This window comes from Phyllostomus hastatus, unplaced genomic scaffold (genome assembly GCF_019186645.2).
Source record: "Phyllostomus hastatus isolate PE091 unplaced genomic scaffold, TTU_PhHast_1.1 phas_contig_159, whole genome shotgun sequence".
Lineage (NCBI taxonomy): Eukaryota > Metazoa > Chordata > Mammalia > Chiroptera > Phyllostomidae > Phyllostomus > Phyllostomus hastatus.
Genome location: NW_025333640.1, coordinates 25716520 through 25729614, shown reverse-complemented (window position 1 = coordinate 25729614; position 13095 = coordinate 25716520). Strand labels below are relative to the sequence as shown.

At 46.1% G+C, this 13095-nt stretch overlaps 1 protein-coding gene across 2 annotated transcripts in view; it reads left to right on the top strand.

Moving 5' to 3' along the window:
* The window catches only part of ARHGAP10 (Rho GTPase activating protein 10), a 236185-nt gene that overhangs the window by 94049 nt on the left and 129041 nt on the right, over positions 1–13095 (top strand). For both annotated transcript variants that reach the window (XM_045831665.1, XM_045831667.1), the window contains 4 exons: positions 669–773; positions 5502–5631; positions 6894–7000; positions 8869–8963. In XM_045831665.1, coding sequence (XP_045687621.1) covers positions 669–773; positions 5502–5631; positions 6894–7000; positions 8869–8963 — 437 coding nt within the window. The remainder of the gene's footprint in view (positions 1–668; positions 774–5501; positions 5632–6893; positions 7001–8868; positions 8964–13095) is intronic.

The window sequence follows — 13095 nt, the reverse complement described above, 5'->3', positions numbered from 1 at the left end:
CCTTCTGCCCCAGTGTGAGTAGTCCTTGTGACGAAACAGGTTGCACAATGCTGGTTGCCACTTAGCTCTTCAATTCTGCGATTTCACTTTCTTCATGGATTCTGTGGACCTAGTGCAGGGCTGTCAAAGTCATTTTCACCGGGGGCCACATCAGCCTTGCCTTCCAAGGGCCGAATGTGATTTTAGGACTGTCTAAATGTATCTACTCCTTACCTAGGGGCAAGGAGCTTGGCACTGCCGCTGGGTAGAAACAAGGTGCCAGGCCAGATAAAATAAGGTGGAGGGCCGGATTCGGCCCACAGGCCTTGTGTTTGCCACCTGTGACCCAGAGTGATGAAATTTCGATTATAAACGTATACATAGCAATTCTCTTGACTAAAAATAACAAATGGATGATGTAGAATTTTATTTCTCCTGCCCATTATACCATGAAGGCTGTCTAATGCCTCTGACATTTAAGGAAAAATCACAAACCCTTCCTTAAAAAAAAAAAAGACAAATTAATAAATAAGATGCAATTAGATTTGATCAAATTCTAGTGATCTTTTAATTATTTTACTTCAGTAGAATCACAGTGAGATAAGGGGAAATACCTGGCTGTTTTTAATCTGTTTCTCCCCCCCACCTGGGTTTTTGGTGCTAATGTCATTCTTTCTTCTTTGTCTCAGATGCTGTCATTTTTTCAGGGAATGTTCACTTTCTACCATCAGGGCCATGAACTTGCCAAAGACTTCAATCACTACAAAATGGAACTACAGATCAACATTCAGAATGTAAGGAAATGAAAGCTTTGTGGTATTCGAAGATGTTTGAGATGTGTATTTTTGATCTATTATATGAAAAGTCTTAAAACTAAGACCAGGTACTGGAAACTAAGGCTGCATCACCACCTTCTGGTCCATTCGCGCAACAAACTGCTTTCCACCCGGGTGAAGCTCAGGAAATTCTGCCACCTGGTGGCTTTTTTAAAAAATTTCATGTAATTTCTTTTTTTCGAATTTTCAGAAAAGTCACTCAGGGTGCTTTGATAGTCTTAGAATCACATACTTTATTTTTACTTTTCCAGTTTTATTGAGATATAATTGACAGACAATACCATGTATCCTTATAATGACTTACATGTATGGCCAAATGATCGCCACACTAAGTTCAGTTAATACCTGTCACCTTCAGATGAGAACCTTCAGGCTCTGCTCTTCTTTCAACTTTTAGACGTATCCCAGGGCAGTGTTAGCTTCGGTCATCCTGCAGTCTGTGGGGTAGTTCTGAGGATAAGTGTTGTTGGTCCACCCTGGGGCCTCTGTAGGAAGCGGACAGAGGAGCATTTCCCCTGGGAGGCGAGGCAGTTCAGTTGTATCAATCTGAGTGTCTCACTTGATTTTCCTTCCCAGGCAGACTTAGGGCGGGAGGAGGAATTTCTTTCGCATGTTTTAAGCCTGTTTACTCACACATTGGGCTCACAGTTGCCCTTTGCTCTATTATTTTCCTGGGAAAATGCATGCTTTTGGTAGGTTTTGATAAAGAGATTTAGAGGCGCTCTGCTAACCAGTATAGTGTGCGTTGAGATCAGAGGGTGGGTAAGTGTTCTCTCGTCACTTTAGTGGGTTTTTGAAAGTGTCCCCATGGCCTTGGTGGCAGCACAGTGGGTGAGTCTGGGACACACTCCCGGCATGTCATCCGAGGCGCACAAGCAGAAGGGCGGGTGTCTTGGGCTGGGTGCCGCTCGACTGTCCATTCCTTAACATCTTAGGAATTGAGGGTAATTTTGGGGTGTGTAGATTTTGTTTCTACTTTTGTTTTGGATAGTTCCCTACACTCGGGAATATGGGTAGTCAAATCTCTTGTTTCTTGTAATCTACGAGTTAATTTCTGTGTGTGCATTGTTTGAACATTCAGCTGGATTGAACGACTAAAAAAGTAAGTCTCCTTTCCCCATCATTCTTTCATGTAAAAGAATTTTAAAAAAACATCCACTAGCCTTAACTTACAACCTTGTCTCTGTGGGCAGCAGAACATTTAGCCTCACGATGCCGTAGTTTTTCAAGACACTTCTGCAGGCAGCAGCATGCAGTGCTGTGAAAAGAGCATTACACATGTCAGGGGTCCCCAGCCTCCGGGCCACAGACCAACCAGTACTGGCCTGGGCCTGTCAGGAACCTGGCCACCCAGCAGGAGGTGGGCTTGAATGTAACGTGCTTCAGTCATCCGGAAACCAGCATCCCCCCCACCCCCCCAGGAAAAAATTGTCTTCTGTGAAACTGGTCCCTGGTGTCCAAAAGGCCGGGGACCGCTGATTAGCTTATAAAGTTAGGTTTTAATCCTGATCTGCACCCCCCATCCCTCCCCTACCCACCCCAATACTAACTGGCTGTATAAGGCAGGGCCCGTGTTCCCAAAGGAAGCCTTTCAGGATGCCGAGGGCCCTGTGTGGTGCTCAGGCTCCTGGCCATGAAGCCAGCTTTGCCCCAAGGGCTGGGGGGAGGTGTGGGGCAAATCACTGTTTCCTGGGGGCTCCAGTGAGACTCTCCCTGCAAGGCCCGCTTATGCCTGGAAGTCCCTTTGTGCTGCACCTGGGCAGACAGGGGATCTAGTTACCGTGCAGACACCACCATGGTTTCTCAGAGAGTCAGGATTTCAGCGTGAACCTGGAGTCTCAGTCATGAGATATCAGAGACCAGCGACCCTTTCCAATGGTCCACAAAATGCCCTGGTAAACATCCTTAATGTATTAAGAACTTAGGACATATATTTGGTAACAGCATCCATTTCCTGTGGAGAAATGGCCAAAGAACAATGTACGTACTGGGAGAAAAAAAAACCCTTTTTCTGTATCTTTTGGAACTTGAGGATTGTCGCGAGCCAGTTGCCTGAAGTCCCCTCCTTCCCCCCTTCTCCCCCTCCCGCCCCCTGCCCCCCACTCCCCACTCCCATTGTGTCCAGGTGTTTCCGCAGCAGCTCCCGCGGCCTTTCCCAGCAGAGGCTCTTCTGTTCGCCTCGGCTTCAGCTTCGAGGAGCCTGATCTGGGGTCGTCTTGGCCCTTCCTCTTTGCTTTTAGCCACGTCTTTCCCCTTCAGGAACGCGGGCACCTTTGGAACAGGCCCCGAGTTCTCTCTCACTGGCTCCACCTTGGTCGGTGTTGCTGTGACCCAGGCCTACACCCCAGTCCCTGATGACGTCAGCTTTTGGCACATCAGAGGGAAAACTACGTGTTGCTGAAAAAAAATCCCGGTTGCATGTTATGTATGCTATGTGTGTTTATGTAGTTAAGGGAACACGTGCACATGTTAGAACCGAATGTTGGAGTTCGGTAACGGTGCGACAGAACATGATAGATAATTGAGAGAATTGGGGCTAACTTTGTAGTATTTCACAATACTAAAATATAGCAACACTATTTTATAATCGGAAAAAAAGTGAAAGTTGTTTAAAAGGTAAAACACCCCTTTTTTTCCCCAATCTTGTTTCACCTTTTTGATTGTAAAAATAATTTTTTTGTGACAGATTGATCTTTATCCATTTTCCACAATCTAGAATAATAAATGGAAACCAAAAACATGGAGTAAGATGCCTTTTAGAACACAGATGTTGTAGAAGATTGCAAATCGCCTCAAAATTAAAGCTTATCTATAAAAATTAACTTTATGCTTCTGTGATCTCCATCCCCAGAGGAATGTGGGAAAGGAGACTAGAATAGAATTTTTGGAAGAAAATGTAACTTGAGAAGTTTTAGGACTCACAAAGAATCCCTGGAAGATATGCGGAATGGTTAAAAAGAATTCAGGAAGATGCTAAAATGTTTTTGTTGCCATGCTGTGAGACTAGCAGAACCCCCAAAACAACCAACGAGGCTTTAAAAAAAGGGACTGGAAGTGAGTGTGTGTCGTGTGAACGTGGCTGTTTCTGAGGGTGCCTTACGGCCACTTTTTACCTTGTACGTTTCCTTTCTGTCCCCCACACACGACTGTCTGGGCTCTTTCCTCTCTGTGTTTCGTCACAGTGTGGGACTGTGCCCAGCACTGGTTTCTAGGCACTGCCCTCCACTGGAAGGGAGAAGGGCTCCTTCGGGGAGATGGCTGGTTTTAGGACAGGGCCAGAGAAACCGTAGGAGGCGACCCTGGGACTCCTTTCTGGGTGGGGAAGTAAGGGGTGCCTCAGAGAAGGAGGGGACCTGCCACAGGACACGGGGGCCAGCAAAAAGGGGCCCCACTGGTCAGATCCAGCAGTTTGAACATTGTAATAATGAGAGCATTGGGTAAAGAGGAATGTGTGTATTTGCGTGTGCACACGCACATCTCTACATGTATGGTGTGCGTGCACACACACAGGGGAGGAAGTGAGGGCTGGGAGGAATTGCAGCAAGGTGGCAAGGAAGGCGAGTAAAATCAGGAGGCGGTCAGGGTTAAGGCAGGGACGAGAAACCCTGGAGGCAGGAGCGCAGGGAAGGTTGGGGGGCACAGGGTGGGGGCCTGGCGGTCACCCCATGAGCTCCGCCCTCTGTGCAGCCTCGTAAGTTCTCACAGTAGGAAAACAGGTGTTTAAAAAAGACTCTCCACCTGTGTTGACATCTCTGCAGGTACGTTTTCCCCTTTACCGTTGGCATTGGTCAGACGCTTACCCCCACTAAGAAACATGGACTGTTCTTCTCGTCTTCTGCTTGTGTGACCCCTTTCAGCATACGGAGGGGGAGGGGAGACGTTTTAGTGGTCATTTTTCTTCGCAGCTCCTCTGGTTTCGCATCAGCAGTTTTCGGTGTTAACTCAGTTATTTCTGAGAGTGGGCGAACGACAGGTCCAGAAACGCACAGGTGCTGATGCACCACGTTCACCTCCGCTGTCCTGTCCCCTCCGCCCACAGCCATGGGCCTAGCCAGTGTGGCCATGTGGCAGAGATGTGGGCCGGCCTTGTCTCCAGGTTTCCGAAACGCGGTTTGGCTTCTCAGCCATCAGAGACGTTATTTGTAGGAGATGTTCCCTGCTCGCCCCCCCCACCCCGTTTCTTCTCAGAGGAAATGTCATTTTCTGGTGCAGTTGCCTTGACCTGGGAAAAACGATGCTTATGTTTAAATGTAATAGAAAAATTAACTTTTTAGGTTCTGAGCACTTACTTACACATACTGCTAGTATCATAGTAACAATGAGTCTGATCGTTGCAGAGGAAAGACTTCCTGGGTGGAGATTTTATGTCCTGCGTTAAAAAAAAATTCCCTGATTTAGGACTGTTGTGGGAAGTGAATGCAGGGATTCTCATGTTGAAGAACAGAATTATTCTTGGTGTTAGCAAGCTTCTAAAGTAATTAATACCCAGTTACGTGGACTCCTTTATTAGCTATTTTATCACTTTTTATCCTTAACAAGGAGGCAACTGGAAAGGCTCAGTCGGTTTGGAGAAACTTCTAGGAAAATGCTACCAATTTAATTATACTTACCCAGAGACTTAACAATGCCCGTGAAAAAAACTCACATGGGAACTTAAAACTCATGCGTGGCTTCCCCCCGTTTCAGACACGGAACCGCTTTGAGGGCACGAGGTCGGAAGTGGAAGAGCTGATGAACAAGATCAGGCAGCGCCCACAGGACCACAAGCGGGCCACCCAGTTCACGGCGGAGGGCTACCTGTATGTCCAGGAGAAAAGTAAGGGCCACCCCCGGCGACGGAGGGCTCATTCCCCATGGTTTTAAAGTTTCTCATTGGAATTGCGCCGGTATTTTTGACGTAATCCTTATCACTGTCTTCGGCCCCTCCCATCCTAGAAGGTGCTCCAGGGAGGGGACAGTGAAACCCCCCTAATCCTGCACCACTGTCTGCTAGAACTTGCTCATGAGGGAGCCAGCACTTGGTGTAAGGCTGAAAGGGAGGCGGGGCATTCTGTTTTCCTTCTTTCTCCTAACCTCGTCCTTGCCACCCACACACATACACACAACACACACATTCGTATGTAGTTGTCTTGGCCCTGGCCGGGGGGTTCAGTTGGTTACAGCATCGTCCCCATACATCAAGGCCGTGGGTTTGATCCCCAGTCAGGGCACCTATAAGAAGTGACCAAGGTGTACATAAGTAAGTAGAACAACACGTGGATGTTTCTCTCTCTAAAAAATATAAATAAAAACCCGTTAAAAGTGTCTTTAGTTGGTGAAAGAAAAAATAATGTCAGCCTATGTGGGGCTGAACTTTTGTTGTGTTATGATTGGACCTTTACTGGTGCTTGAAATTCTAGCTGCCAGCCCCCCATCCCCTTCCCCCCTCCCCGCCCCCAGTGAAGACCCTTTTCCTTTCAGAGCTCTGGTGGTTGCAGTGCTGACTTAGCAAGAGTTCAGCTTTGGCTCTGCGAATGTCCTGCATTCACAGCTCACCCCTGTGTTCTTCACACCTCATTGATCTAGAGTTCGGCTTTACCCTCATCAGTGAGGGCAGCTGCTTACGGAGGAGGAGCTACCGTGGGCCTAAAACAACTGGATACATTTCTGCACTGGGTGCCTTCTCCGAGCACTGCGATTCCATAGCCCTGTCATTTCGAAAGGCCAGAATTGAATCCAAAACGATGACATATATTAAATAGAATTCTTGAAACCCTCCCCAACTGTTAATACCTCGAAACAAACACAGCTCACAGTGAAGAGAGGTTCCACTGTGAGATGACAGTCCCGCACACCGCTTGAAGGGTGTGTCTGCGACTCACTTCTGCATCGCTGCTGGAGTAGGACCTTTTCTCAGAGGCTCTCTCTGAGCCTTAATCCCCCTAGACTTTCCCCTCTGTTCCAATGAGCGGTTTTTGCTGGTTCGTGTCCTGAGCCGCCTCGCTTGCTGCCCACTGGGTTTGTCCTCGTTAGTCGGGTGGAGCTCTGTGCGCTTGCTCGGTTGTGAGGAGGCAAGGGACGTTCTGTTTGCCGTTGCAGGGCCTGCTCCCTTCGGGTCCAGCTGGGTCAAGCACTACTGCATGTACCGCAAGGCGGCCAAGAAGTTCAACATGATCCCGTTCGAGCACAGGTCTGGAGGGAAGCTCGTGAGTACTTGACACTTCGTGTTCTACGAGCGTGTTGCTTCAATGATGCATAAGTTCACTGGTGATAAATACAGCGTATTTTCTAGCATTAATTTTTTTGTTTGTTTCTAAATCAGAAAGGCCAGAAAACAAGAGTTCATGTTTTTTGACTTGACTGCATGGGTTTCTATGGTCAGATCTTAGGGGTTTATTTTTTTTAAATTTTTAAAATTTTTTTTAAGAGGAGAGTAGATCCTTTACATCTGTTATTGGAAGAATCTTGGTGATTTGTCAGGTCAGCGTTTACACAAAGGATCTGACCCACGCACGTGTATTCACACCCTGAAAACGTCACAGAGTAGATGATCTGGAATGCATTTTACTGTTTTTCAAGTAGATTTTCCAAGTTCTCACATAGGTGTTCCCACTGCGTTTGCTCCTCCCACTGCAAAGAGCAGCAAACAGTGCGTGACAGCAGGGACTGGGCAGGGAGCCCACGGCACTGGCTGCGCTTTAAATAGAAGTGCAGCTCATCACAGTGGTCAGTAGTGCTCTGGAGGCAAAGGTCTTCCTGCCAGTTCTGAACATGATTGCTTACATATTTTCAGAAAGGTTAACTCAGGGCTTGCTGGTAGATAGGCAGCATTTTGCTTATGGGAATATACAACGAATCCAAGTTCCCATCTGTTTACATCTACTTTGTGTCTTCCTAAAGAAACTGTTTACCATGGCTTCTCAGACAAAATACATTTTTGTAGCAGTAAAGTAGAGGTGAATATCAGGTGTATGGACAGGAGGCGGGAGTGAGTGTGCCCCTCCCAAAGGCCGACGGGGTGAGGGAGGAGCATGGGGCGGGAACCCGAGTCCTTCAGTGTGAAGTCCTGTGATGTGACTGCTTAGTGGTGGCTGTTTTAGCCACCAAATAATCCAGCATACCTTTTATCATACAGGGACAGTGGTATTGTGAATGTTTGTATATTTCAGTGCTCGCGTGGTATTATCTGGAGACCCTCACGCTCTAGAAAGTGAGAAAGTATTCTGGGAGTGTGCATGCAGACTTCATACAGTTCCTTCACAAGGACCTGCGTTTCCACGCTGCTTCTGAGTCCCATCTTCTACCTCTTCTTCAAAAACATATTTTATTTTTTCCCATCACCATTTACTCTCCTGCCCCTGACAGTCCCCACCGGTTGTCCACGTCCATGAGTCCTTTTCACTTCTCTCTTGACCCCTCCACCCCCGACCCTCCCACCACTTTTTTTTTTTTGCTGTATTTTTTTGAGAGGATGGTTTAGTGAGGTAAAAGGTAGCATACAAAAATTAAGAGAAGAAGCGAAGATGTTCATTTAGGAAAGAAAAACTACATAGATTGAGTGATTCTTGTTTTAGATTATCAGGGTAGCTGACCTAGGGCCTTTCAATTTACATGGAATCAAACATTTTATAGGTCAAAAAATGACCATACATTGTCTATTTCATATGGTGTAATATAATAGATAAAAACAAATTACTATTCTCTTTAAAACAGTGCAATAAGAGTAACAAATATTCTAGCACGTAGAAAATGTTTCGTTACCGTAGCTGTTAAAATCGGTGCCTGTGAGGTCTTGGTTAATGTGTCTGTCACCAAAGCAAGGTCTAGAAAACCTGAGCAAAGGAGAATGACAGAAATGGCTAAGGTTCTAAACAGCGTTTAAATAGACTAGTTTGGAAGATAATACATAGGATAAAGGGACTTAAAATCTTGATACCCCTGACCCTAAACATGGGGTACCTTAGTGTATGTATTTATATGTTTATACTGTGTATATGTTTATATTGTATATGTTTATACTGTGTATGTGTTTATACTGTGGTTTTTGAGAGTGTTTCAAAATGACTTTTTGCAGGGGGACGGAGAGGCGTTCTTTTTGAAAGATTGTACCAAAAGGCACACTGACTCCATCGACAGAAGGTTTTGTTTTGATGTAGAAGCTACTGACCGGTAAGTGATAGGGATTACTACACTTCCCGAGAGAGTCACTTGAAAAATTGGTTTAAAGAAACAACAGTGGCAAAATGCAACTGAGATTTGCAGAACCTGAAAGAATGTTATCTGGTTACATTTCCAGGCTGTGTATTATTATTCACTGTGAGCTGTTTAGTCTGGGCTGCTGTGTCTGGCTCTGGAGACTGGACCTTGGGTGGTGTTTGGAGTCGTTCTCAGGAGTGTCGTCACTTAGTAACTTGGGAGCATTTCATTGTTGATCCGATCCCAATATGTGGCACTAAAAGGAATAGTGGGCGAAAATAAGGAAGTGGGTGACAAAGCTGAAAAGAGGTGCTGGTGACTATAAGTACAAATCAACGTTGTCTTTTGTGTGGGAGTTTTCAGAGTATGTCCTCTATACGTGAGGGAGGGTCTTAGGCATCGTCTGATTATTAAAAACAATTGATTTTTTCTCATTGTATGACTTGCAGTTATTTAGTGATGAAAGAATCTTTGCCAGAGAGAAGGAAGTAAGGAAAAGAAAAAAGTTCCCCCATTAATGTGACCTCGTGTCTGGCATTTGTGCATATGTCTTCCTGTGCCACCAGGAAAATTGGGGTACTCAGGTTTGTTTCTTTTTTCATGGTGACAGCATGGTGGTTTTCTGCAAGGCCTGGGTTTAGAATTAATGTTTTTTGTTTTTTAGACTGAGGGGAAGGGAGGGAGAGAAACATCAACATGTGGTTGCCTCTTGTGCACCTGCAACTGGGGACCTGTCCCACAACCCAGGCATGTGCCCTGACTGGGAATCGAACCAGCGACCCTTTGTTTTGCAGGCCAATGCTCAATCCACTGAGCCACCCCAGCCAAGGTGAAACAATGGTCTTTAGATAAGGCTGTTTAATATTACTTGTATAATAAAAGTTTTAGCTAAGAGATTTTTTAAAAGCAAAAGTTCATTTCAGGTCAGGACCTAAGAATACAAAAATAAGTAGTGCTTCCTCTTCCCTTAGATGATAGAACTGAATTCCTGAGGTGGTGCAGGGAGAGAAAATCTGCGCTTTACTTCCCAATACATGAACCGAAGACCAGGCAACACATAAATAGGCGTGCCCTTAAGCGTGGAGATGGATGTGGTATTACCATGAAAAGGACGGGTAGCTTAATAAGTATTTCGCCAAGATTGAAAAGTGAAGGAGAATGTCTATGCAAAAGAGGTTAACTTTCAACCCAGTTTCTACAACTCGAGCACGCGTATGTGTGCGAACACCCCCAGTGACACATACTGAGTCCTTTCTAAGTTCCCGACAGTGTCCTGAATTCCTCTGTGCTTTCTCTCATCAGATCTTCGCCCCACCTCTAGCAGGTAGACACTATCCTTCCCATTTTATGCTGGGGAGCTGGGACATAGAGAATGTACGTGGTCTCCCAAGGTCACGCAGCTAGGAAATGGAAGAGCCGAGACTCGAACTCCTGCATTCTGCCTCCAGAGCCCAAGCTCTGAACCACTGTGCTGCAGGCCTGAGCATTACTTCCTGAGTGTGATGCTTCCCATGTCATTAACGAACGTGAGTCAGCAGTGATGTCTGCTGGAAAATGGGTTAAAGGAGGTTAATCTGATTTGTTTCAAAAGCAGGCTACTTCTGGATCTTCACCTATTGCTTTAATATAATTTATATTATTTTTGCTTAATCCTGTATTTTCTCTAAGACTTGATCATGCCACATGCTCTTCTCGGGCACTTTGTGATGAGGTAACCTCTTTCCACCCCTTGCAAAGATTGACAGGGGATAATTATGTAGTTATTTTTATCTACAACAGATAATACCTTGGGAGACCTTACAGCGGGTATATTCTAGTGGTTCCAACCGGTACCACTAGGGAGCCCTCTTTTCAAATAAACTTTTGTGCATTTATAAAAGAGGAAAAAGAGTTTCACTTATGCAGCTAAGTGGGGTAGGCCCTATACCCCCTTCTCTTCTCAGTTGTCTTCTTTTTTTTGTAGAAATCTCCCATGTATTTTGGTCGACACCCAGAGCTGCTTTCTGGGTCCACCTGTGGCAGGAGGACCGCTGCTCCAGTTCGGGGGTTAAAGAAAGGCCTACCGAGGGCATGGCATCCATAACTGAGGCTCGTGTGGAGTCAGCTGGGGTTGGGACTCGTACTTCAGGCCGTGTGAACAGCCTGGAGATGAGAGGGTGTGACACATGCGAGGTTCTGGGGGTCACCCAGCCTCACGGGTTCAGAGGGGCTGGGAGAGGCTGCAGACTGGGGGCACGGGCCTCACCTGGAGGCTTTCGAGCTTAATTCCTTACGTGGTTTGAAGCAGGCCAGTGAGTGACATAATTCTGTTTTTCAAAACTTAACTCTGGCAGAGCAAGATTTGGGGATGGCAGGAGTGATAAATTGGATGTTGGAGTATAGGGTGAAGGACAGGAAGGTTTCTTTCTGTCCTCAGTAACTAGATGGTGCCGTTTCCTAAGAGGGAGAGGACCAGGAAGGGATAAGGACGGAGGAAGATGATGACTTCAGTTCCAGTTCTGTTGCATTAGATGGTCCTGGCTGGCTCAGCCAGAAACCCTGTAGGGTGCTGGGTGTCGCACTCCGCAGCTTCAGCAGCATTTGACTTGGTCTGACCTTCAGCCTCCTGGAACTCTCCTGTCCTGTGACTTCGTGACAGTGAGCCGTGCTGGGTCTCCCCAAATTTCTTGGATCTCTGGTTGGTTTCATGTCCTTTTTCCCTCCCCTCCCCTCCCCCCTCCCTTCCCCATGTTACTCACCCCTGCCCATTTGTTCTTGCACCCCACTGCCGTTTCGTTTTTTATGTCCCTTCACTGGTTTCTGATTTCCCCCACTGCCGTTTCGTTTTTTATGTCCCTTCACTGGTTTCTGATTTCCTCCACTGCCATTTTGTTTTTTATGTCCCTTCACTGGTTTTTATGTCCCTTCATTGGTTTCTGATTTTTGATGTGTGGAGTTCTCCAGGGCTCAGTTCTCAGACCTCTCCAACCCTGACCCCTACAACCTCGTCCAGCCTCATGACTTGAAGTGTTACATTGGTGATTCTACTTGGGTCTCCTCCGTGGACTCTGGGTCGTTGTAGCCAGCTGCATGCTCAGTATTGCTTCTGGGGTGTCCAACAGACATTTTGAACAATGCAGGGGTGGGAGATACTGTTTTCCAAGAGTCCTTGGGAAAGCAAAAAGGTATATTCTCTTGATGGGATCCAACATTTTATATAGGTACATTCAGCCTGATCACATAATTACTAATACATAATTTTTTTTCAAAAGCAGTACATGCTAATTGTAAGTCTTTTCCTAAAAGCTTGTTCGTTAACTTGGAAACTCACTTTGTTCATGCATGGGTCTCCTCACGTCGTTGGGATGATTCTGCTTTTCCACTGAATTACAGATTCCTGCTGTCTTTGGTTTATTTTCTCGTTTCTAAGCAGGGAAACATCTATTCAGGTTGGATGTTACCAGTGAACAACGTTTGTGGGGCCCTTGGGTTCCAACTGCGCCCCACTGTCTGTTGCTGCTGGTCCCTCATTTTTGGAGTGAAACCTGGAGGAGGGCGGTGAGGGCGCTTGGAAGTCTCTACCCTAATTCTGAGGCCTTGACGGCGTATTTCATCGTAAGTTTCCCTCAGGTAGACCTTTTCCTGGTCTGTGTCCCTGATTCCTGGCCAGTTGACTACTGGGCATCATAGGTAATCTGTTCTTTGTCTATTACATTCTGAATTTCAGAAGAGTAGGGGCCCCTCATCTTAACATTACTTGGTACTGTCAAACCAAATATGATGCCTTATATATGGTGGGCATTCACCAAATTTGTCCCAGATCAAACAAAATGTTTGGAGTGACCAAAGTGGGGTTAGATTCAATCAGGCAACTGTCAGTCAAGCTTCCTTTCCTTCTGTACCGCGGTGCAGCGCTGTTGAGTGCCACTGTTTTCATTCTGCTTACAGAAAATAAATTGAACCCGTTTTGGAGCGTGTGGGCATTGTGAATGGGGTTCTGATGGTGTTGGTACAGGAGTCTCACTGGGTACCTTCATACAGCAGTGTCACATTTGATTGCATAATGTTTACTCTAAATAAATGTATTGTAGCTTTCCTCCTGGCATTAATTTTTGCTGCTGTTTAT